The sequence below is a fragment of the Branchiostoma belcheri genome, unplaced genomic scaffold (genome assembly GCF_001625305.1).
Source record: "Branchiostoma belcheri isolate BF01 breed outbred unplaced genomic scaffold, Haploidv18h27 scaffold18, whole genome shotgun sequence".
Classification (NCBI taxonomy): domain Eukaryota; kingdom Metazoa; phylum Chordata; class Leptocardii; order Amphioxiformes; family Branchiostomatidae; genus Branchiostoma; species Branchiostoma belcheri.
Genome location: NW_017803268.1, coordinates 1,685,992 through 1,710,014, shown reverse-complemented (window position 1 = coordinate 1,710,014; position 24,023 = coordinate 1,685,992). Strand labels below are relative to the sequence as shown.

The 24,023-nt window shown below is 42.6% G+C and overlaps 1 protein-coding gene and 1 long non-coding RNA gene across 2 annotated transcripts in view; both read right to left on the bottom strand.

Annotated features, from left to right (window-relative positions):
- The window catches only part of LOC109467349, a 29,824-nt gene extending 11,390 nt beyond the window's left edge, over window positions 1-18,434 (bottom strand). Inside the window, exons 1-2 of the long non-coding RNA XR_002140071.1 lie at window positions 18,258-18,434; window positions 13,237-13,331 (exon numbers count right to left, since the gene is read on the bottom strand). This is a non-coding gene — a long non-coding RNA (uncharacterized LOC109467349). The remainder of the gene's footprint in view (window positions 1-13,236; window positions 13,332-18,257) is intronic.
- A 4,566-nt stretch (window positions 18,435-23,000) lies between these two features.
- The window catches only part of LOC109467462 (sodium/glucose cotransporter 4-like), a 16,120-nt gene continuing 15,097 nt past the window's right edge, over window positions 23,001-24,023 (bottom strand). Inside the window, exon 14 of the mRNA XM_019765464.1 lies at window positions 23,001-23,513. Within this exon, the coding sequence (XP_019621023.1) occupies window positions 23,329-23,513 (185 nt within the window). The 3' untranslated portion in view covers window positions 23,001-23,328. The remainder of the gene's footprint in view (window positions 23,514-24,023) is intronic.

Genomic DNA, 24,023 nt, shown 5'->3' with positions numbered 1-24,023 from the left:
CTCCCTCTCTCTCCCTCCCTCCCTCTCTCTCTCTTCCTGATAGCTTTCTTGGTTTGTCTTCATCACATTTCTTCTCAAGAAGAACGTTGAACCAGTTCTTTACACGCAATGTACATGAGAATCACTCTCACCTCTCCACACACTGCACTTAAACCTCTCCTCACATCATCCGTCTTGTACAAGCCTGTAAATTCACACGACTCGTTTACGTCTCACGTCCGACATCAGGAAACTACAAATATAACATTCGCTGGTCCCCGAGTTTAATCAAACAATGGTGTCCTTTTAAACCGTTCCAGTCGGCCTTCAGCACAGAGTATTGAGTAAACAGGACTTTCTTAAGGGACAAATATCAGCTGGTGGGAGATCTTTGGATGAATTCTAAGACTGTGGGAATGGTGTCAGAGGTCACTAGGCCAGTAATGACATATGTATCTCACTGGTTTGAGGTTGTTCAACTATGACATTGAGCCCCTATTACACAGTCAGAACCTTCCTCCAACCACCAACCAACCAAAGATGGCTGAATTTATGACGTTGTCTGGCCGGATTTAGGCCACGCATACATTTCTATGGCGTTTGAGTTAAATTTGAGTCAAATTTGTCTCCCAGCCCCGTCCGGTTCTATCATGGGCCAGCCACCTCGTTGACCTTCCGCCATTTTAAATTTAGAGGTCAACATCGACCATTTATCATTACTGACAGTATGACAGAATTGTGGGAAATTGAATTACAAAGTTTGTGAATGGCAAGTAGACATATTTAAACTTGACCCCCCCCCCCCTCATGTACTTTTCACAAACTTTTGCCCGTATCCCCCAGTTAAGTGTCTCATTGTGTGTTGAAGACATAGACATAATTGAAGACATAGACATGTCGTCACTCCTAACTAAAGAAGAGTCAAAAAGTCGGTCACATCACAGGAAACCACGCGTCTATCTCCTGAGTGATCTAACTTGAATCATCATTCGAGTCATTGTTACAATTGTGTAATTGTTACAATAAATACAGATGGTGATCACAGTCAATATTTTCATTGAAAGCACTTGTAACATATACACGTACTACGTAGATTTAAATTCCAACAAGAAAACAGACGACATCAATTTATTTTTTTACCGTGGTTTGAATATAAACTGCAACGGTGGGAGTTTTTTTTTCTGTATTTCAAAAGAAGATTAATTTTGTGTCCACCCACTGAAAAAAAATGTGATATTTAGCTGACATTTAAATTCGCTTGTCCTCAAAGTCTAACCTACAGCTGGTGACTGAACGAAATGACTAACAGGTGACCCTTGGTACGTGAGGGGTTAATGACAATGATGGGAGGGGGGCAAAGAGGGTAGGATCGCTTTCAACGTGTTAAATGAAGAGTACAAAACGGGTTATTATACTCGTGGCATGAAATTGTCTGTTGGAGTGAAACAGACATGTCGTCATTGAGTGGGACAGACAATAGCACCACATTCGGAAACCAGATGTATTCAAACATTCAAGTGAAGAAAGACAAATGATTTGTCATTGCTTGTTTTGAGTGGGACTGATAATAGTCCCACATTCGGAAACCAGATGTATTCAAACATATCAATGACATGGTCAATGATTTGTCAATGAGTGGGACAGACGATAGTCCCACATTCGGAAACCAGATGTATTCAGAAAATTTCAGACAATTCGATGGACGAAAGACAAGTCAATGACATGGTCGATGATCTGTTAATGGGTGGGAGAGACGATAGTCCCACATTCGGAAACCATATTATTCAAGCATCCAACTGAATCAGACAGACAAATAAATGACATGGTCAATGATTTGTCAATGAGTGGGAGAGACGATAGCCCCACATTCGGAAACCAGAGGTATTCAAACATTCAAGTGAAGACAGGCAGACAAATAAATGACCTGGTCAATGATTTGTCAATGAGTGGGAGAGACGATAGTCCCACATTCGGAAACCAGATGTATTCAAACATTGAAGTGAAGACAGACAAGTCAATGACATTGTCAATCAGTGGGACTGATGATAGTTCCACATTCGGAAACCAGAGGTATTCAAACATTCAAGTGAAGACAGACGAACCAATGACATGGTCAATGGTTTGTAATTAAGTGGGACAGATGATAGTCTCACATTCAGAAACCAGAGGTATTCAAACATTAAAGTGAACATCAATGGCATGGCCAATAATAAATTGTCAAGTGAGTGGGAGAGACGGTAGCCCGACAATCGGAAACCAGATTTATTCAAACATTGAAGTGAAGACAGACAAATCAAATGACATGGTCAATGATTTGTCAATGAGTGGGAGAGACGATAGTCCCACATTCGGAAACCAGATGCACTCAATTCAAATATTTAAGCTGAGACAGAGAAAATCAATGATTGTAATTGACGAGTGCATAAATGTTTGAATGACGATGTATTAATCACAGTCTCTTGTACAGACGTAACGAAAGTGTGACTACAACTCAAACGTGTCCAGCTTTGCTTTATACACTCTGTCTCTTTATCAAGTACGATTAAGGAGTTTTTTTTATAATTTCCAACATGTAATCACAAGACGTGGTGACGGCACACTCAAGTTTTTCAAGGGCACAAGATCGGTGGCATGTCAGGACTCGAACCCGGGACCTCTAGGTTCCGAGTCGAGCACTCTGCCGCTACGCCACACGACCCCGATTAAAGAGTTGCATCTTGGAGTATCTGGAAGAGCTATCTGAAGGGGAAATTGTGACTTAAAGATTGATACATGTAATTTTAAGGAGACGAGATCCATAGATATGGTTCAGCTCCCCTTCCGTATACGACTATATGTCGCGCCGGATAGCAGGAATACCACTGCGTTTCCACCAACAAACAAATTGCCTCATTTCCTCTCCCTGTCCGATCCAGGCCAAAACACCAAGTTGGCCAACGTGGAAGTGATTTTGCTATCTGCCCGTATAATGCCTGGCACATGTTGAGTTAACGTCGTACAGTGATACTTGTATTCCTGGCATCAATCCCACAGGACACATGAAAACTATTACACTATCCAAACTCAGAGAAGTAATAGACTTCAGCCTGATGGGACCTGGCGTTTTGGGGTAATCACATCATCTGTCTTCTCACGTTGTATCATTCATGTTCTCTGACCTATATTCTCTTTCCTCTTTTCTCCTGTTCCCACTTACCCCTATACAGTGTACCTGCAAGAAGCACTTTCTACTTTGTATCTGTTAACGGTATCTGTTCATCATGTTTTGTTTTGACCTGTAGTTTCTTTTCTTTCTTTCTTTCTTTCTTTCTTTCTTTCTTTCTTTCTTTCTTTCTTTCTTTCTTTCTTTCTTTCTTTCTCTCTTTCTCTTTCTTTCTTTCTCTCTCTCTTTCTTTCTTCCTCTCCTTCTTTCTCTCTTTCTCTTTTCCTCATTTCTTCCTTTCTTTCTCAGCCCGCTTATCTATCACCCCTTCTATTAAACCTTTGTTCCCACCGACATTTTTTACCCTCCCGGAGTGTCCAAAAACAAACCTATGTCTCTCGCTTGAGAAGATTTACACTTGAACAAATTTACAGAGTTTTAGTGCCCGTGACACTTCACTGTCTGAGCCAGCACCCCTCTAGTCTCCGTACTCTCTGTTACACGTGAACCGGTTCGGGTTCACCACAACTCAAGCTTACAACTTACAAACCTTTGTCCTCTCGTCACACACCAACAGAAATGATCGACACTTCACAATTGGTGCCGCCCGATTAGGTAATAGTGATCTAATACAGACCAGACAACGTCCTGCCAGCAAGGCCAAGTACGGTACTAGCAGGGGAGGGCTTGATGGAGACAACAAGGCCGCGTACTGGTGATGAGAAAGCCGTGTTGCTATAATAGAGAACACGGTGGTGGTGACTTCTCCCTGTAGGGGACCGCCTGTCATCGCACTGTGCGAGTTTTAGTGGCGAATGTGAACTTCATCAAGGCTGCGCTTTGAAGTCGTGTTGCCAGAATAGTCGGACTTACAACTGGGGGAAGTGCACGGATAAACGCTGACTGGAAAGAAGCATGTTTAATTCTCTGTATGTAACCAGTTTCAGTCATTCTCAACTGTGGTGGGGTATGATGCTTCTTCAAGTAGCTAATAGTGCTATACGCATCTTCGCTACAGCTGTGTGGGGTTCTTTTACGTACAGAGGATTGGCGCTTGAGACTTACGCCTGAAGCTGATATACGATCGATCAATAAATAAAATAATTATAACACACACACATATTATACTACCAACAATAATTATGAGCATTGAGAACAGACATCTTCACTGTACTGTAATTTGTAGATCTTCAATTTCCGTGAATCTTAAATGTATGGCAAAAACACTACAGGTGGTAGTAACGATACACCTTGATTGATAAGGATGTCTATGAGAACTAACCACCCAGGGACCACCAGAACATTACAAAGATGGGGGAGGAGGGATCTGTGAAACTCTAGCTGTGCCTGATGTATGTACTGGTATCGTATATATTACATGATGATGGACATCTACTAGTAATTAGACACGGTTCAGTAAAGAAATGCACCATCTAGTAATAGACCTTGAGTATTTGCTGTGGAAACTTAGTTCATTATCTGCTTGCAATGAATGATATCCTACAGCACTTGGGCTTGGTTAAAAGAAAAGTGGTATCATACGACTTGTTCGATCATTCTGTCGACGCCATTTTGCTTTTTGACCTTTTGGTATTTGAGCTGTCGGGAGTGATTTTGTGGAGTGGTGGAGGAGGTTGACTTCAGGCAACTAGTGCAAAAGGTTGTAACAGATCACATTCAATCGTATACAACCTTACGCTTTTTGTTTCTAAATACCCGAAGGTCAAATTTTGTAGTATTTTTCATTGCTCACATACGACAGTCTAGTTGACTAGGTCGTGAATTTATGGAGAGTCGATTTGTTCGAAGATGGGGGAGGTAGACAGGCGATTCGTGGGTCTATTTGAGAATTTGGCATTATTGCATAAATCAGGAACTTGTAGACACATTTCACTATGAAGAATAAATCTTTGGTATCCTGTACTCTCCAAGCAGAGGTTTGGATTTTAGCTTATTCTTGGCGTGTTTTAGGCTTTTTTATCGGGCTTCTTTTTTGCACTGTTTTATTGGGGGGGGGGGGCGTGAAAAAAAACTCCTCTGCTTGGAGAGTAGGTAGTCTGAGTGCCAGCCTTTTTAGCTCTCGTCTCTCCCCACGATATCGATGTGCTACTGGCCGCTGAAATTTTTGGGAACTTGTCATCCTATACTCATATCTAGACCATATAACGCTTTTGGATCGAAGCAACAGCTGACAAAACCGATAACAATACAGCCATAGAAATATGAAAAACAATATCCCTGAGATATACAGCACAGAAGCCGGTCAATTTCATGCTCGTCGTAAAATGAGTCGCCAAGGTCAAGCAAGGTCATGTCACCTTGGCCTGATAGAGCATGCACCCCATGGCGGCCATCTTGGATAAGTTATCCCAGCGTGCATTGGTGTGTATCAGGTTGGTTTATGTGTTATGATTGGTAATGACCGAGCACAGCTGGACTAGAATAACCTCACGGATTACACCTCGCTGACCTTGGACATGGAGAAACACTAAACATTCCCTAATCAAGAGATTAGCTGTGAAATGGCGACGTAAACACTACAGGCACGCGTGTAGGGTCCACAGGGCAAAACCAGATTACATGGAAACTTCACAATACTGGCACCACATGTTACAACCAGATCATCCACTGCATGATCTTGTGCCTCCTCAAAGATGCACAGACACTGGCAGGCAACTGAGGAACAATAATGCGTTCACTCTTCCCAAGGCCAGAACAGAACGACTGAAACAGTCATTCCTGTACACTGCAGTTAGACTCTATAATAACTCTATTTCCTAGCCCAACCATCAGCCTGTGAGCTCGGATCTTTGTTTAGTGTTTGTTATTATATTATGCATTTTTGTCAGTCTCATGCACATGTGATATTCAGCACATGTAGTAAGCACAATGTTTTGTAACAAACCTACGTAATTCAGGGTATATAGACATGTATATGTGTGTATTTCCCTGTCAATGTATGTTTGAGGAAGAAGTAAATAAATAAATAAATAAAAAAACGCAGTTCATTGTGGAAAATACATCGTGAGGTTAATCAGCCTCATTCATTGTATCGTCGAAAAAGTTTTAAGAAGGAAGAAAATAATTCAAACTCTTGTTTCTCCTCTCTAGTTTTCCTTACTTTTTAAAACGATTTAGTTATATATCACAATTAAAAACGGACATATACGTGGTGGTTCGTTTTTCTTTGTTTATCGTTTATGATTTTGTACTTCTTTAATTATGAAGATCTTTGATTCGGTCTTTATCTATACTCCAACATGGTTTCAGTGTTTACCCTACATAAAAAGGGCATAAACTACAATATGTATTCCGATGCTTTCCAATTTTAACTTTACGTTATAATCCACAAACATCAAATGTTACTAATCCAACTCAAATAGAGAAATGTATGTTCTAAGAAATGTTAACAAATATACAGGTTTTGGCCTGTTGGCTGCCTCTCAAGTTCCCTTCTACCCGTTTTCCATCCCTCTAGTTTAATCAAATGTATCAGTTACATTGCGTATTTCTGGTTTGCACTGAAAATCCTAGATCGTTACTAGTTCAAACACGAAGTTACGCACAGGGAAAACACTTGACTTCTTTCTCTTCGGGCTGATGAAAACTGTCCCCCGGCGCGGAGTGATATGCTCCCCACGGAGCAGTAAAAAGTCTCCCGCTGCGGCAATCTGGGACCTGTTCGCGAACCGATTTGTCTTGAAGGAGTGCCAAGATTCTTGCCCTTACTCTCAAAATAAGGCACTTAGCTATAGATTTGTAGAGGGCAGAACTCGGGGTAAGGCGAGACAGGTTTGGGGATTCAAGTTCAACACTTTTCCTCTGATATCCAGAACCGTGTCTATCTAAATCTATGCCCGAATGGGATATGGTTAGGAATACTAGTACTTAGGATGATGTACGGTTCTGGATAGTCTACACGTATTGAAGAACATAGATTTGCCTACAACTCAATTCAGGATATTCGTGGACTGTCCAGAACCCTGTCTGAGCATGGTCTAGGACAAAGCACATTTCTGGACACACAGTGATTTAATACTGCTCTTGGATACAACGAGGACACATATAAAACAGTCTATGATTCTAAAATAAAACACTGGAAAACTAGTACAGCCCCTCAGACACTCGTTTAAATCTTTTAATTAAGTGATCGTCTGAGTGTTTGTTTTGATGACATTCACTCGTGCCCTCTTACAGAAGGGTTCTTCCTTCTTGTTTGAGGCTCGAATGAGTAACAATTTAACATAAATAGCAAGAAGATGAAGATATTTCATCATGAAAGCATGAAAAATGTCGATTTTGGATGTGAAACAACCTTTTTTGTGATCGGTTTTCAGTTCGTGTTTAATTTGAATGTAGAATATATGCAGAAATTCAAATGGTAAAAAGAGACTTTTGATACCACCCAACTGTACAAGCTTAAGTAACACAATACCCGATAGTTCACATACCCACGTACAACATATAGGAGTTCTCCGATATCTCACAGAGAAAATCAAATCGAAAATCATCTGTCTCGCCTTGCCCGCCTACGACACAATTAACTCCTTACCTTACCCGGGTCCATTCGCCTACAGAAAAACACTGACCTGTCACATCCACTTCTTTAACAGGTGCGCCTTGAACTTCAACATACTTACCTCGATTAGCTTTTTGTTCTAGTTATTTATAGACCTGACTCTTCTTGTATTTGTCAACTTGGTGGAAATATCTGACATACATGTAGATGGCATAATGTAAGAAGAACCGACAGAATGTACAGGTGCACCCCATACATTTTCTACAGTCTATGCTAAGGCTAGTGAGCCCCCCTCCCCCCCTCATTTCAAGGTCATGGTCCCGGACTACAAGGTCTCGCGAGAGTTCCACCGCGAGATTTCACCTGCTGTCTCATCATACAGGCCAAGATGCCAACAAGTGGTGCCATTCGACCTTGGCACGTCTTACCATAACAAATCATATTTTAGTAGCAGTACTTTCCAAGAAGTCACTGAGAAACAAAACTGGGTAAAACGATTCAGAGCAAAAAATCAGTGTTATGGGGAAAATTATGTGTCCATCAACTGATCTGTCAGTACATTTTTATAGGATAACGCTCGCGGCTGGTAGCGGCTCAGTCTTTTCATTCAGTACTGACTGATTCATGTAGCTTACAGGCCAGTATAGTTCACTTGCTGTCCCGGTCTTAACCCCATGATGTATATAAAACTGGCCGTCTGTAGAGTGGGTCACATATTGCTGGGAATGATGACAGTTTGGAAGTTAAATCATGGCAGACGGTCAAAGGTCACCCTTGAACTTTGGTCCCCCTGATCAGACAACACTGAGGCAAAATCTGTCCGCTAGAGTGTCAAGGTCAAAATAGGTCACCCCTAAACCTGAAAATCGTCTATCTTCTAGTCATTAATGACATAAATGTGCACGTAATCAGAACGTGGTATTTCAATGCCAAAGTTATGTCTAGTTGGGAAAACTGGAAAGCCTTCTTTTTGTACAGGATAGTTAAAAATTCCATTAGCATGATTCCGTTTTACACAACTTTACTTCTGTCATAAATGAATAGGTATATAGATATATTGAATCCAAGTCTGATAGCATTTTGCAAAGTCTTAGTGACCTTATAAACTTTCTAATGATTAATGCGACAAAATGAAACGTATTTAGACTATTATTCAAACTGGTCTAGACTAAAACAGAAACAATCAGAGCCTGGAAACAGTCGTCTGACAGAATTAACAGGTGTCGTCCGGGTACGTTTTGGCGGGAACAAAAATATGCAGACGGTGTTCTTTGAAGGTGGATGTGATTATGATGATATTGCGTGAGACATTTTACAAACATGAAACTTCAAATCCAAAACAAGAGATCAAACGCGGAGGGGTTTAACTACCAGGTGTTCACATGGTGGGAACGGGGAAAATATCGTCTGCGTTTCCATGGTGACGATTGTGACGTCATACCTTCTCTCACCACAATTTGACACATTTTCCAGTAGGATGAATTCATTTAAAAATCAGATGCTTCTTTGGACAGTCAAATACGATGTTAAGAACAGAAAATAAGACATAAGTCTGAAGTGAAGAACGAAGCAGCTGTTCTTTGTTACCACTTTGCGTATGCTCGCCCCCCTCCCCCTTCACCCCAAGGTCAACAAGTAAGGTCGTATATTTCGAAACGAACAGCGTTCTAAGACAAAAGCGAATGAATAATGATGAATAGGCCTGAAAGTCGCCTGTTTCATGTACTTGAATTGTTGCTATTTTGCGTATGCTCAAGTTGCTATTTTGCGTTTACCCAAGGTCAGTGGCAAAGTCATACACTCAGAAGCGAACAGCATTCTAAGACAAAAGAGAATCAGTGCTGATGAATAGTCCTGACAGCAGCCTGTTTTATGTACTTTAAAATTGTTGCTCTTTTGGGTATGCTCACCAACCCCCCCCTCCGCCCCCAAGGCCAACAAGGTCGTACCATTGCCCTTAGCCCTACATTTTGAAGAGAACAGCGTTCTAAGACAAAAGAGAATCAATGCTGATAAATAGGCCTGACAGCCGTCTGTTTTATGTACTTAAAACTTGTTGCTCTTTTGGGTATGCTCAAGGCCAACAATGTCGTACCAATGCCCTTGGTCGTACATTCAGAAGCGAAAAGCGTTCTAAGACAAAAGAGAATCAGTGCTGATGAATTGGCCTGACAGTAGCCTGTTTTATATACTTGAATTGTTGCTGTTATGCGTATTGTTACCCCCCTCCCCCTTCACCCAAGGTCAGTGGCAAGGTCGTACAATTAGAAGCGAAAAGCGTTCTAAGACAAAAGAGAACCAGTGCTGATGAATAGCCTGAAAGCCGCCTGTTTTATGTACTTTTGTACTTGACTGTTAGGAGGAGTTACCCCCCTCCCCCCTTCACCCAAGGTCAGTGGCAATGTCATAAATTTAGAAGCGAACTGTTCAACAGCGTTCTAAAAGACAAAAGAGAATCAGTGCTGATGAATTGTCCTGCCAGCCGCCTGTTTTATGTACGTGAATTGTTGCCGTTGTGCGGGGCTCGGGATGCTTACACAGCCGGGTGAAGACGTGTGACAGCAGGGTTAGTGTCGATGACAGACGGGCTACAAACGGTATTGTACTCAACATCGGTACACGTGCCCGGGCACTAAATCTCTGTATATATGTAGTGAACGTTAACTCTGATTCAAACAGTGTGTTTGAGCCATATATATTGACGAATTGTTGTTTTTGCTAGTCTCATGTGGAGAGACGCATTTTAGTAGGGGGACGGGGGGACGAAGGGTTTATAAACTCGTAAAACACTTTTTGATGGTGAATGTTACATGTATCACCTGATTGACGATGTATATATGGTCTATTTCTAATAAATGGATAATAAATACTGTGTGTGACAGATATGGGCTAGATTTGCAAACAAATGCTCAAGCCTTAAAGCATTTGCATATTTATCCAAGGGTTTTGGACTCAATATCTTTTCTTCGCCCTGACAGCCCACTTTTCTTCTAAAACAAATCGGGCAACAAAAGTCGATCTCCAGGCCTGGGGAAGGTCAGGGTCTGTTCAACATATCGTCTGCTGCTGAGAAGGAACACATCTGTGGAACCTAGTCGGGTCAGGGACGAGATGGGGAGGTAAACATGGGAACGAGGGAGGGCAGCCATGTTTTATATAGTGTGTACGACGGCGTAGCAGGTTCAGAACTAGTATGCCCTGATTATGATGTGTGTATGTGTGTGGGTCTCTCTTTCGCTGTCTCTCTCTGTGTCTCCCTCGAGCTCTCTGTCTCCCTCTCTCTCCCCCCTCTCTCTCTCCCTCTCTGTCTCTCTCTCTGTCTCCCTCCCCTTATCTGTCTCTCTCCCCCTGTCTGTCTCCCTCGAGCTCTCTCTCTCTGTCTCCCTCCCTCCCTGTCTCTCTGTCTACCTCTCTCTCTGTTTCTCTCTCTGTTTCTCTCTCTGTCTCTCTCTCTGCCCCCCCTTCTCTCTGTGTTAATGCTACTTTTCAAAATATTCTGAATCAAGGACAATGTCATCTTAGATATTTAGGGTATTTATTAATATTTTGTGCCACACAAGGATCATCTATCATAATAGGTCTTGACCCCACCTTTAGAAACCCTGAACACTTGTCTTTCGCTGCTTTACATTGACTTGTGCACTAGTTGCAAGGGTGACTCGTAACTCTGTGGCCAGTCTGAGATTTAGACTGTTTATTTGTGCGAACTGGACAGACGTCCACTTGTTACTGTCGTAATTCGAAACATTTGGTATTTTTCTAACACCGATTCTTCCACCTTTCACCCCTACGAACATGCAATCGAATCAACTTTAATGAAAAGCACATTAACTCCAACGGTGTTAACATGTTGAGTGCCACCGGGCTAAATACATCCCTTCAAATCATCAGTGATCTCTAAAGGTGGACCTAGGGAGGTTTGGGTCTAGAATTGAAGCTAAATTACATCAGAACTAAAAAAAAGACAATACTTGTAGCAGACAAAATAAATAACAATAAAATAACCTTAACAAGCCATAGTACTTTGTGACAGAAGTAAAAAGGGCGTCATTTACATCCGGGTATATCAATCTCCTGGTCGTGACGGGGGACGATATCGACTTCCAACGAACTTTGACCCATTGCTGACGTCACGCGTGACCAAACTCACGTGATATTAGCAATTTTGTAATTCAGTGGAAAATTTCGGTTTCAATTATTTGAGTTGGAGTCTCAGTCTAAAGTCTCTTAATATACTATTTCAAAATACTATATTTTTCGCTAGCATTAGGATATATCTCTAGTTTTTGTGCCTGTATCTAGGTACCACAGACGCAGTCCAACGTATGACCTACTATTTCTTATTTTCGACATCCCGCTGCGCCCCTCCCTTGTCCAATTAGACAGGATTTAGATAAGAAATCCGACAATGATATCTGAGATGAAACCGGAGAAATGGTGCTTAAGCCAGAATGTCAGACCCTGACACTGACAGCCTAGACCTGTCTCTCAGTCTGTGTCGATTTCATGGCCCGACCACAAACCACTCAGTCTTTCTCAGAAGGACGATGGAAAAGGAAAGGCTGAGATCAGCAAGAAGTCGTAACTAGAGATGTGATAGACTAGACACTACGCCTGAAGCTTGTAGTAAAGAATTTTAAAAGGTTATCAGCATTGAGAGATAATCGTCTTTAAGAGATGGATCGGATAACACACAGAGGCACTGTGTATATACACTTGACTCACTGCCTTACAAATAGACTTAACGTCAACAGAAATATAACATAACGTAAACACAAATATCAACACAAATATCGTTTCGATTGATATACATGTAAGGTCTGTAGTAATGAACAAAACTCGAAGTTCTGCTGCAATACCAGGGGAATCCGCCAGGGGGTCCAAAATCTTATAATTTCTTTGGTATGTTAAAGCCACATACATAAATCCCCACAAGGCAATGGTACCAAAAACATAACCTTCTAGGGGAGGATATAAAGCCCATATCACTTAATCAATCTCCAAGCAGATCCTACGTATATATACGCTGGCAACCACTAGCCTCTGGTGGCTAATGGCCACTCATAGTCTCCACCAGACTCCTTTGCAGTCTGAATAAATAGTAGAATTTGGCCTAAAAAAGAATGTAACTGGCCAGTGTTAGCCGGCCATAGATAGAGGGTCCAATTTTCGTGCAGGCAAACTGGACCCTCTGGGGCCGACCAACTCTCCTGGCTAATTTCTACTATTTATTCCACCTGCAAAGGAGTCTGTTGTCTTGTCTTGTCTTTCCTTTAATGCCCACGACCATCATACTGATCATTCTGGCATGCCAATTCTGGGCAAGACTCCGAATTGTAGAATTTGTACCATCGCACACCGTGGCATGCATGCCGCTACTCTTTTTCGAAAGGTGTGGTGGGTTCTTTAACGTGCGTGGGATGTGGCTCTCCCCAAACACAGGACCTCCATTTATAACGTCCTATCCGAGGGACGTCCCTAACCAAGGCTAGGTATTCATTTACACCTCATTTACACATTAGCTACCGAAGGCCTGTAGCCTTGCCTTGCCACCGTAGTATCTGCTTGGAGACACTTGAAGAGTACATGTACATACCACTGCGAGTCCCACGTCCTGCTCCCGTCTCTTGAGTGACGCTCCGTAGCAGGTCAGGATCAGACAGGCGCTGAAACTCAGCATGGTGCCGGCTACTAGGGAAACCAAACACGCCGGTCAGATGATGGATCGAACGGTGGATTGAACCAATGTCATAACATACACCGAATTGTGACAACTATCGTCTTTTTGGAAAGCAAACGGTTATCAAGAGTTTATCAAATTAAATGTCCTTTGGGCTGTTGGTTTATTGAACAATCGATTGGTTGTTTGGTTGGTTCTTTATAAACATAAAGAAGGAAAACATATTGTTTTTGCTCAGTTTCCTCTTCTCCAAACACGAAAGGTTAATGACCTGGGCCAGACAGTCTATCACCATGGTAACTGGTGTTGGGATACATCATGTTGCAATTTTATAGCAGGAGGGATTTAGACTACTGTCACCATATATGTGAATGTGTTTTAGTGAGAATTAACAGAGAAATGCCATCTACGCCAACCAACCTAACCTTATTGAGAGTTCTGAGAAACTGGTGATCTAGTGAAAGAAATCCAACCTGTTATGATATACATGTATAAATTTACTTTTCCTTGGTTTTCTACAGCAAACAAGGTTGAAGACGACTGTTCCAGGGTGGGGATTACTACTGACGTATTGGAGAAAGGATGGAAGACTTCTCAAGATAGGGTACCACTCACCAAGATGATGGTATTTATTTCGACAAATGCAGGGAAAGACCCTCAGCGTACATCGGACAAGAACCTGTCACGTAAGTCAAAGTTTTCACAAAAATACAAACTTTGCTTATGACCTCTGCCCTCACTTACGTACAGAGTTTTGATGGCCTATAACTATATATGATTCCAAGGTTCAGATACCAACTCGCAACACAGACATCATTCCTTCCTAGTGGGTGACTATTATATTCCTTTCACACACCCCTCCCCCACCTCCTGTCACCAAGGCAACAGCTTGGAATCGTCCACAGCGAGCTGAGGTAATTATCGTCTGATAGTCTCGTTCCCAGGGCACGTACCTCTGACCTTGAGGGTCACCGCGCGTTTAATTGTACAGCTGTTGGAGAAATTCCTTTGTCTCGTTCCCAGCACGACCAAGGAGAACATATTTGCACCAAGGAGACTTGCTGAGCGTCTTAAAACTCCTACAAATCCCTTCGGCACGTCTGAAGAACAAACGATTTACACTGTGTGTATTTGCCCGACAAATTGGACCTGTTAGAGCGATGTGGAGTTGTCTTGGCGGGAAAGTTGTTGGGGTTTTGTGGCTCAGGTGATGGGTAACAGGTATGCGCCAAGGACAAAGCCTACAATCCAGCTTAAAACGTCATTGCAGGGCCAAAAATTTCTCTAAACCATTAAAGGATCAGGGATTCTTGTTAGAACGTAGAATTCCAAAGGAGATGAATGCCAAATCCTTTTCATAACAACGTCTTGTGACACAAAATGGATTGACAGAAGTCTTTAAGGTGAACCACACCTATAGACCCCCCAACATACCACCAGATTTCGCAAACAGAGTAGAAGTATTTCTTCTTTGTGATAGTTTTAACCTCTCTCATTTTCCGTGCGCACCTGGACAATTATGTAGTATGCTTGTGTCGCCAGGGAAGCGATTGGAACTTTTGTTGGCTTTGCCTTTTCAGCGTTTGGTCTCAATTTGCACGGAAACCATTAAAATACTTTCTGTAGTCAGGGTTCGAAATTAAAGGTGGTCCAATGGCTATTGACCACTAAAATTTAGGCTGGGGCAACTAAAAGATACTTTGGAACATTTTGGGGGCAATAGAAAAATAATCAACATCAGAATGTCAGCCCTTCTTTTTTATCAGGCTCACATCCCGGCTTTTGGATCCGGAAAAGCCCCCTCCCCCCGAATTTCCTGTATACTCTACAATTATAGTGCACCTGGGAGTGAACATAAGCAAAATAAAGTTGACTTCAAGTTGACGTCATACAATACTTTCCGAAAAACAGATTGGGACAGTTCATCCTCACTTCGGGACAATTGAATTTTTTTGGGACAGTGCTGGGACAATATATAGGAAGCAAAGTTAATTTCGAGGCCTGAGAAACCATTAAAATAGTTTCTGTAGTACAAGGAAGACTCGAGCTCAGACAACATGAATGGCAAAGATACCTTGGTCTAATACACAGGGTTCAGAGCAATAGGCAAGCCGTAGGATTTTACTACGACACCCATGCAGCCAGTTAAAAAAGATAGTTCGTGCGAGACCTAATCCTCTCCATAAACCACCAAGTTGGATTTAATACAGTTCCTCTTAAACTCGCCTACCCGCTGGGTTTGGGAGCCCATTGTGTATAAATCTTGTCTCTGCTTTCTTTATAGTGTAAAAAAGTCGACTAGCTTTCCGTAAACTTTATCATTACAGGGCGGCATGTATTACAACCCTAATCGACGTACACGCATGACTTATTTTTCAGATGTTAGAGCCACACTGGTATAATTTAAAGATACCCCTCCTTCATTATGAGATTAGAGGCAATCTAGAATAGAACCTGTGATTATTGTCATTTGCGTTATCGTCTGCAGACATCTGAAACAAGTCTGGAAGTTTATTCTTACAAAACATTTCTTTTGTGATAATGAAGGTCGTTTTGCAGTCTCCTATTGTTGTTACCTTGTGCGTGGGAAGAAACTGTAGTGGATGACGTCTTGTTTTTCAACCTGTATCTAGATGTAGACGTAGGATTGGTCAGTGAGACACGGTGCAGACGATAGAGGAAGACAGGCTTTTGGCGGGAACATCAGACGTCATTGTCAGACGACAGAATGACACCACAGGCACACATAGCATAGCAGCTGACAAAGCAGTCGTAAAATTGGTTCGATATCTGGAGATACGGCCTACAAACCCGTATCTGAGGCTACAAACACATTCTTTAGTCACAGTCTGACAGAAAAAAGGCGGCAAATCAGCAAGCTTTCCTCACAGAATTGGCGGGAAATTGACTGCAGGCACTAGAACTAATTCGACTTTAATCTTTTCACTGAATTGCCCAATTACCAGATCTGTGACATTTATGTGAGGAAGTTATTGTCTCAAGGAGGTATTTCTACGGCCATCTGGCGGGAAATTGTCAGTTTTTGTGGCTTACACAGTCTTATCATGGCTGTGAGTCTTAGAAAAGGCGGGGTGTTAAAAGATTTACTTACAAGTTACTACTCAATTCAGACCACAGCGTTTGGCAGGGTTTACTGCCATGTGTTTTCGTAAGCAATGGCTGTAAATCTCATCAAATAAACTCATGTCGTATCCTGGAGAAAAAGACAACATGTCAGAGACACGGGCGATCTTTCGACACCGCATAGCCGTCGATTTAACGGTAAATAAAACGCCTGCCGACCCGGATTTCAGGTTCTACCACCGGGGTGCGAGGGAAAGCAGCACAGGCAAAGCCTGGCATGCGGACAGACCGCATTATCGCCGGAGTTTTGAGCGACGTTTTGAACCGCTTCCAAACCAACATTTAAACTTGCAGATGCCCTCTCTTGTTGCAGGGATTTCCAAACATCTGGAGAAACACAAGAGTTCAGAATTTCGTCCTGCGGGCAAGTGTGTTTGGCGGACCAACGGGGGACAGCTCTGCAGAAAAACCTCAGCCCGCTCACCGCCCGATCAGATCATGTGTTAACGATCTTTTAGGTGGTCTGCCTTTCATAAACTCGGCTTGACCTTTAAATGCAGGGGTCGAGACCCCTCCGAAGACGGAGCGGACAGAAGTGCTTGAATATTTCCTTTGTTTGTGGCACGTTTTCTTAAACGGTCGTCTGACGGCTAGGGACGCGCTGGACGCCAGGTGACGGCCGAGTGACGCCGGCGTCATCTGTCACCCGCGTCCATCCTCCCTCGGCGACACCTGGCTACATCCGGGGTACGGGGGCAACATGGAGTCGTTCTTTTTCTACTTCAAGGTCATTGACAGTAAACGTAGCTCTAAAATGTTACTTGAGCAACACAAGGGCGTTGAAGGGGAATGCAATATTCTAAAAATGCTACTTTTCCGGTTCATATCTTATTTTCAATCTGCACAAAGCAATAGAACTCATTAGAACATAAATGCTCACTGCCTGCCAAGTAGGGCTGTATTTCAAGTTCATGGCTCAAGGTCGGTGACCAAGTGCATACCAGTGAAAGAAGTGAGCCAGACACGATTTGGAGCACGATAGCCGTTCAGGACGATACAGCGTCTAGGAGAGATCTTGACAAAACGATGTTGCCACGACCCCAGAATCTATCCCATAGTTACGGCAAAGCCTTCCCTTAAACATTCCCACTCTGTATACGCAGCTGAGTTTAGGACGTTTGTCTGGGAGACCAGGAGCCTCCCGGCAACCCCCTGGCGCGTGACGGGCGCGGGCGAGACCTTGCCCGAGTGGCCGGACTTCCCGGCCGCCTTGGTGCGAGTTCTCGCCGTCGGCGAATGTCAGATTCATTCATGCATCCACAGACCACGCACCCGCCCTTTTTTCCTCTCTTAGCCACCGAAGAAAAGCTTACTGTCGACTCGCTTAAAATACCTCGACACATTGTATCACAATGTTTGGGCGTCAAATGTATACCACAGGTATTGCCTTGCGGGCTAGTTGGGCCCGTGCCCGGTCTCATTTCGATTCCGGTGGCGACTGACGAAGTGAGCATTACAGGCGTAATGTACACACAACACCCGTGCTCCAATATGTTCTCAATCTCACCGTAATAATAACAAGCTTGCTAGACACCGAAGATGCGTTTCGTTGAGCACTACCGCTGGGCAGTGAGGATTTCGACCCACATTTCTGAACCCTGTGCTTTTATCTAGCAACGGTATAACTGAAGAAGCGAAGCGCTCTGTGGCATCAAATACAACAAAAGTAAAAGATGTTGACTTAGAGTAAGATTTACCTCTACTTGAATGGAAAGGGCAGAAAAGAAGAGGAATTTGGACAATCTTGGTCTGACTAGGTGAATCACGAGTGATTCTCAAGCAGACGACCTTACCTCACTAAGTCCACCGCTCCTGCCCCAGCCCTTCGGCGTTCAAACAATTCCACCAATCCCTTGCCAAGGCACGGGTCTTTGGCGCCTGGTGCTCGGCAAAGTTGTCCTCAAAATAAAACCTCCGTCCCTAGCAACAGCCCAGCTCCAGAGTCGGACGATTTAAAAATGTCGCTCTCTCCCGAGCTCGAGGGTCGTACTAAATGCTACTGTTGTGTTTAGGCTCTTCATGTCCCCAGTACGGGCTAGTTGCTGACAGGACGCGCATGCGTGGGCTAACCCCTCAGGGCCGCGGGAAAATTGACAGTGTCAGGCGAGAGTTTGATACAAGGATCAGATTGAGGGACTAGAATTCCTCTTCAGCAGACCCTATCATGCAGGCATTTGTTGTAGCTGTCAATCAAGCTAGGGCCGTGCCAAACGTGTACAGGGAGGGAAAAAGAAGAGAACAGACGTAAACAATCCTGTCCTAGAGTTACCTAGCTTTGACAGACGCTTTATGCATGAATAGAATGACCCTGGCCGAAGGATACATGTATGAGGTATCATATGGTAGCTCATACAATATGGTTTCTCTCATCTTGTTCTAAAACTTGTAAATGGCAGATTTACTGTCGAAACAAGTTCGACATGTAAGCAATTTGCAAACGTCCCTCAGACAATTCAACTGCCATAATTTTGCCTTCAAAGATCCCACCCCACAACTTTCAGTGCTACATCGTGCCTATACAGATACAGATAGAAGAATTTTACATAGTTACTCGTTCTACTCAATTGTTTTCCATCACTGTGTTAGAAGAATTGGTCTTAATTTCTGTCAGCCGTTCTTTATTTTTACTTCCACTCATCTCTAGAACATCTTGTAGTTAAGCCGTACACCTGCACATACAGACAATAATTGGTCCTTAACGTAAACCCATCTTCGCTATCTCTGGAACATCACAGGAATACCGAGAGCCTGACCCTCAGTAGGATTAAGATGACACCCATTTATTTTACACAGAGTATCTAATGACAGTTGTGTGGGGGTCGACGGCTCGCAAAACAACGGTCTTCTATATTCTATAGTCTTTAGTGTGATCGCCACATGTAAATCATTCCATACCATGTCCGTAGCCAGGGAGGGGTGACCCCCACTCCGTCGGGAGACCCCCCCCCCACACACACACACAAGGCTGAAAGGTCCACTTTTTTTTACTGATTTCTATCATCAGCGGAGCTGGAATCTTAGAAAATCTGCTCACTTTGTCATTGAATAAAAAGTTATTTCTGATTTTCCCCTTGAAATCCTATCAAAAATGCTGGAAATGCCATTTCAGCACTGCAGGTCCAATTTTCTAAATTTTCCGGGGGAGCATGCCCCCGCACCCCCTAGGAAACTTGCGCCTACAGCGCTCGCTGGTCCCTTAGATAGTGGGAAGACCCCCCCTCCAAGCAAACCCTGGCTACGGGCATGCATACTGAACAGTGGTTCTGTACTCTCTGTAACAGTTGGACTGAGGGGGCGGTCAAACAGGTGATCACTTGCTGCGAAAAAAAGACCGCCAAAGGCGAAAAGGAAAGAAATACAGAGATACACAGACAACAATGGTGACCCTTTGTCCCCTGTTAGTCTCTGTTGTGCATAGTCAGCAAATTAAAGTGTACCTGGGCCTACATGTAACAACAAGGAGGTTAAACATTCAACCTCCTTGAGTTAACAAGCATTCCTCTGTCGCCGTGTCTTATTGCGAAACTTCAAGGGTGGTCCTGCGTGTCTCTGCATGTCTTAAGACTTCTCTCCCACCTGTTCCGACTTGCAGGTGAACTTGACAGAGATTAATTGTCAAGAAAGTTGGTGGTCAGAGACCTTAATTGTCACAATCGCCCTTTTGTTTCTTCTGAATGTCTAAGAATGACTGGACTGCACGGGAGGTATTGTCTTCTTGGGGTAAACGTCTCTAAGGAATTCATTAGAAGGAACCCCAGCTCAGTAAATGTCAAGTTGATATCTTCACGCGCCCCCCCTCCCCCTCACTGTGTGGAAACCGAACCCCGGGCCATGATCCTTTGCGTCTTTCACCTGACCCGTGGCATGCTGGGATCGCCACATGTTTGCCCAGTAGTCCATCACATAGAACCGCCTGACGTTGTATATAAGAAAACTCGTTCAAGTTCATGGGGAGCCCTTCTAACGACCCCCTCCCTCCCCCCACCCTCTAGGCTTGGTCGTGCCCCACATATGGAGTGCCATTCACAAGTTTCCCATTCCCATGACGCATTGCGCTTGGGGGGGTAACATCTCCCTAACTTACTATGGGTCGAATCTGACAACAAATAGAAAATACTTTTTTGTGTTCTTTTTAACATGGAACATGTGGTTTGTAGCCTTACAGTGGCAACGCTATACTATCTGTCACCAGGGCTGTAACCAGGACTGTAATGTTCCATGTTAAAAATAACACAAAAAATCCATTCTCTACTTCTTGTCAGATTCGACCCATAGTAAAGACTCCTTGGATAGGGGGCTAAGACAAAGGCTAGACCTGTTCCCCCTGTCCAATTACATACTTTGTGATGAAGCTGAAATAAATAAATAAAATAAAATAAATAAATAAGTCAATTACTGTTGAGCGTAAAATGTCCCAACACCTCAAAATACACAGAAAAAACAAGCTGTTTAACGTCTAAAGGATATCTTGCCGCGCTATGCAACATGGGAGATTTTACCCCCAAGACGCAATGCGTCATGGGAACGGGAAACTGGTGAATACTACTCAGGTTATTGGCCTATACACGACTCGAAAACAAGAAACACCAGGTCTTGATCAGAACATCTGGTCAGTCCCTGCCTAAAGCCTCCTGCAGCCTGCATGGATCCTCCTGTGCTATTTTTATCGGGCACCGTTAAACAACGACAACACATCTACAAGACCCAACAATTTACCATATGGACAAGATGATAAAAACTCAATAAGGAATGCTGCGTTATTAGCTTGGTATTTATCGAAAATGTAAACCATGCATAGTACTGATCAAAAAGAATGCAAGACTGTAGTTTGTATATGGCCCTCACAAGTCAATAGTCCTTAGCTCAAAACCAAAACTTTCCAAGGACTAAAAATGGTTACAACAAGCAACAAGTTGCAACTAAAAACTAATATATACTAGTACTACTACTATATTATGGGGTGAACAGCTGTCTACTAGCTAAGTAGTAGTGTCACTACTACTTAGCTAGTAGACAGCTGCTGTGTTGCTAAGTGCTAAATATTGTACAGTTATAATTATGTAACTCTACTATATACTACTATACTATATTATGGGGTGAACAGCTGTCTACTAGCTAAGTAGTAGTGTCACTACTACTTAGCTAGTAGACAGCTGCTGTGTTGCTAAGTGCTAAGTATTCTAGTTATACACTTCACAGTGTCTCATCTTTTCACGTCCAAGCCCGCTGGACATGTTGTCTGCAGATGTATCAAAATACCGCAAAACGATGAGCAGTAACCCTCCTAATCCTCTCAAATATTTATCAGCGATCAAAGGCATGAAAATCTAAGGGTCGAAAACTTCCTCCTAAACTAGGAGCTAAGCTCATATAAGTACAGGGTTCTCTAAAATAGGGAGATCATTCGGCAATGGTGTTAAAGGCATCCAATGCAATTTCAGGGCAGCAAAATTGGAAATATTCTGAATAAGGCAATCTGTATGATATTAACACATACTGCCCCATATTAGCATGTTTGAATCGGTATTTCATATAAGGCATTGAAAACTGCAGAAACAAGCCCCAAGATTAGTCCTTTATTTTCAGGGTGGTACCCTAAAAATCAATCCAGGTCCTTCCAGTAACCGTTTTCGTCAGAATTTTGAGCATTTTTGCTCCATGAATGTCGATATACACTGGGACATTGTTGTGTCATCCTAGTATGTAGATAAGTAACTAGAATATTGACTTTGAAAAATCTGGTTCCCAAGCCCTAAAAACTGCACGGAATCCCTGACGCGTGACCACTGACAGACTGACCGCCACGAGCACACCGGACGTTTTCTTGACCGGTTCTGTCAGGGTCTGTCTGTGTCCGAAAACGAGCCGGTGTGAACTGGTAACGAACCGTGTCGACCTCCGCGAGATTTCAGACGAGATTTGCGACGTGATGAGTTGACCCCTGACCTTTTGGGCCCTACCCCGCGGCGATACAAAAACTCCGGCCTCGCCAGGGTGTCGGTTTGATAGATGTTACAGTATCTTACCCTCCATCCATTTATGGGAGGAAATAGAAGATAATGTTTAAATTTTTCCAATGTCACGGTCAAGAGTGACACGTAGTTTTCATCTACTCTATTTTATTTTATTTGTCCAGGGAATAGTTTTCATAAAATGAACACATCATGATAAAATAACATTGTAAAAATATGCCAAAATTGCAAATCAACTTGAGTACAAATTTATATCAATGATGCGTCATCTAAAAACGGCAAACTGAAGATTTCCCTCACACTTCTGTCGTATATCGGTCTCCAAGCAGATGGAGTGTCAGTCTACTAATTCAGTGCAGTTTCTCACAGAAACGCCCCTTGCGACCGGTGCAGTTCATGCTTCTGGCTACAGTAATCTCCAAGCAGATCATACAGTGTCAAGGCAGTATTCATTGGCCAGATTAGTGTCCATTAGCCACCAAAGCCAGGCTAAGTTTCTCGCATGTTTGAAATATCTTAAGCAGGCAAATTAGAGAAGGAAGAATGGCAACAAGATATCCGAGATTTCTTTTATATGAAAAAAAAGTTAACTATACATCAGAGTGATACGCTCTGTCGCATCTGTTAGTGTAAAACCGTGTCTTAGTTAGATACAAATGAAATGTATCTAATGTTATGTACAGACCGACTTTAAGCATGTTACACCCAAAGTACTTACGGTAATACTTAATAATACAGACTTCAATGATTAAGACTAAATCTGAAAGTAATATATGATAATTAGAGTAAATTTAAACATGCACTACATTTCCATACATACAAAAGCTACCTATATATGTATTGTCTATTCAGAATTAGTCTTAGAGAAAAACAAAATTTTAAATCTAAAACACTAGAAGAAGAACCCAAACAGGAAAACGCCGACAGTGATACAGAAGATGGCGTTGATGTTCAGGACCCTCCTCCAGAACGGGTCTTCTTTGATGGTAGGCATGGCCTGCTGTGATTGGTCAGCCTCTGATGACGTAGTCCCGCAGATAAAGTCGTAAACACGAAGCCACTTCGGGGGCGCCTCATCTGTGGATATTTGAATTATGAGACAATTGAATAAAATAAAACATTAACCCAATGCCCGGTTTTACAAAAGTCAGAAGCAGATCAAAAGTCTGTTCTGTATCTGTATAGCCGGTATAACCTCCCTTCGACGTAACACACCAGCTTCGCAGGAACGCGGCGCGGCGGCAGCTAGCTATATTACACCGAACGACTTGTTACACCTAATCTTTTTTTTTTAATTTTTATTGGTATTTCGAAATACAAAAACATGTACAGACAAGACATGAACAAAGCAAAAAGTAATAACGTAATGGTAACAGAGAAATAATCCACGGATCCAAAAATACAATCGAGATAAAACAAGGATAACAGCAGGGAAAAAACCTCGAAATAATAGTACTTGATCTACTATAATACAGATGACAGAACAATATGAATATACAGTAAGATGAAACTTGAAATAATAGCAACCAAAGTCAATAATATATATATATATATATATATATATATATATATATATAGTAATACTAA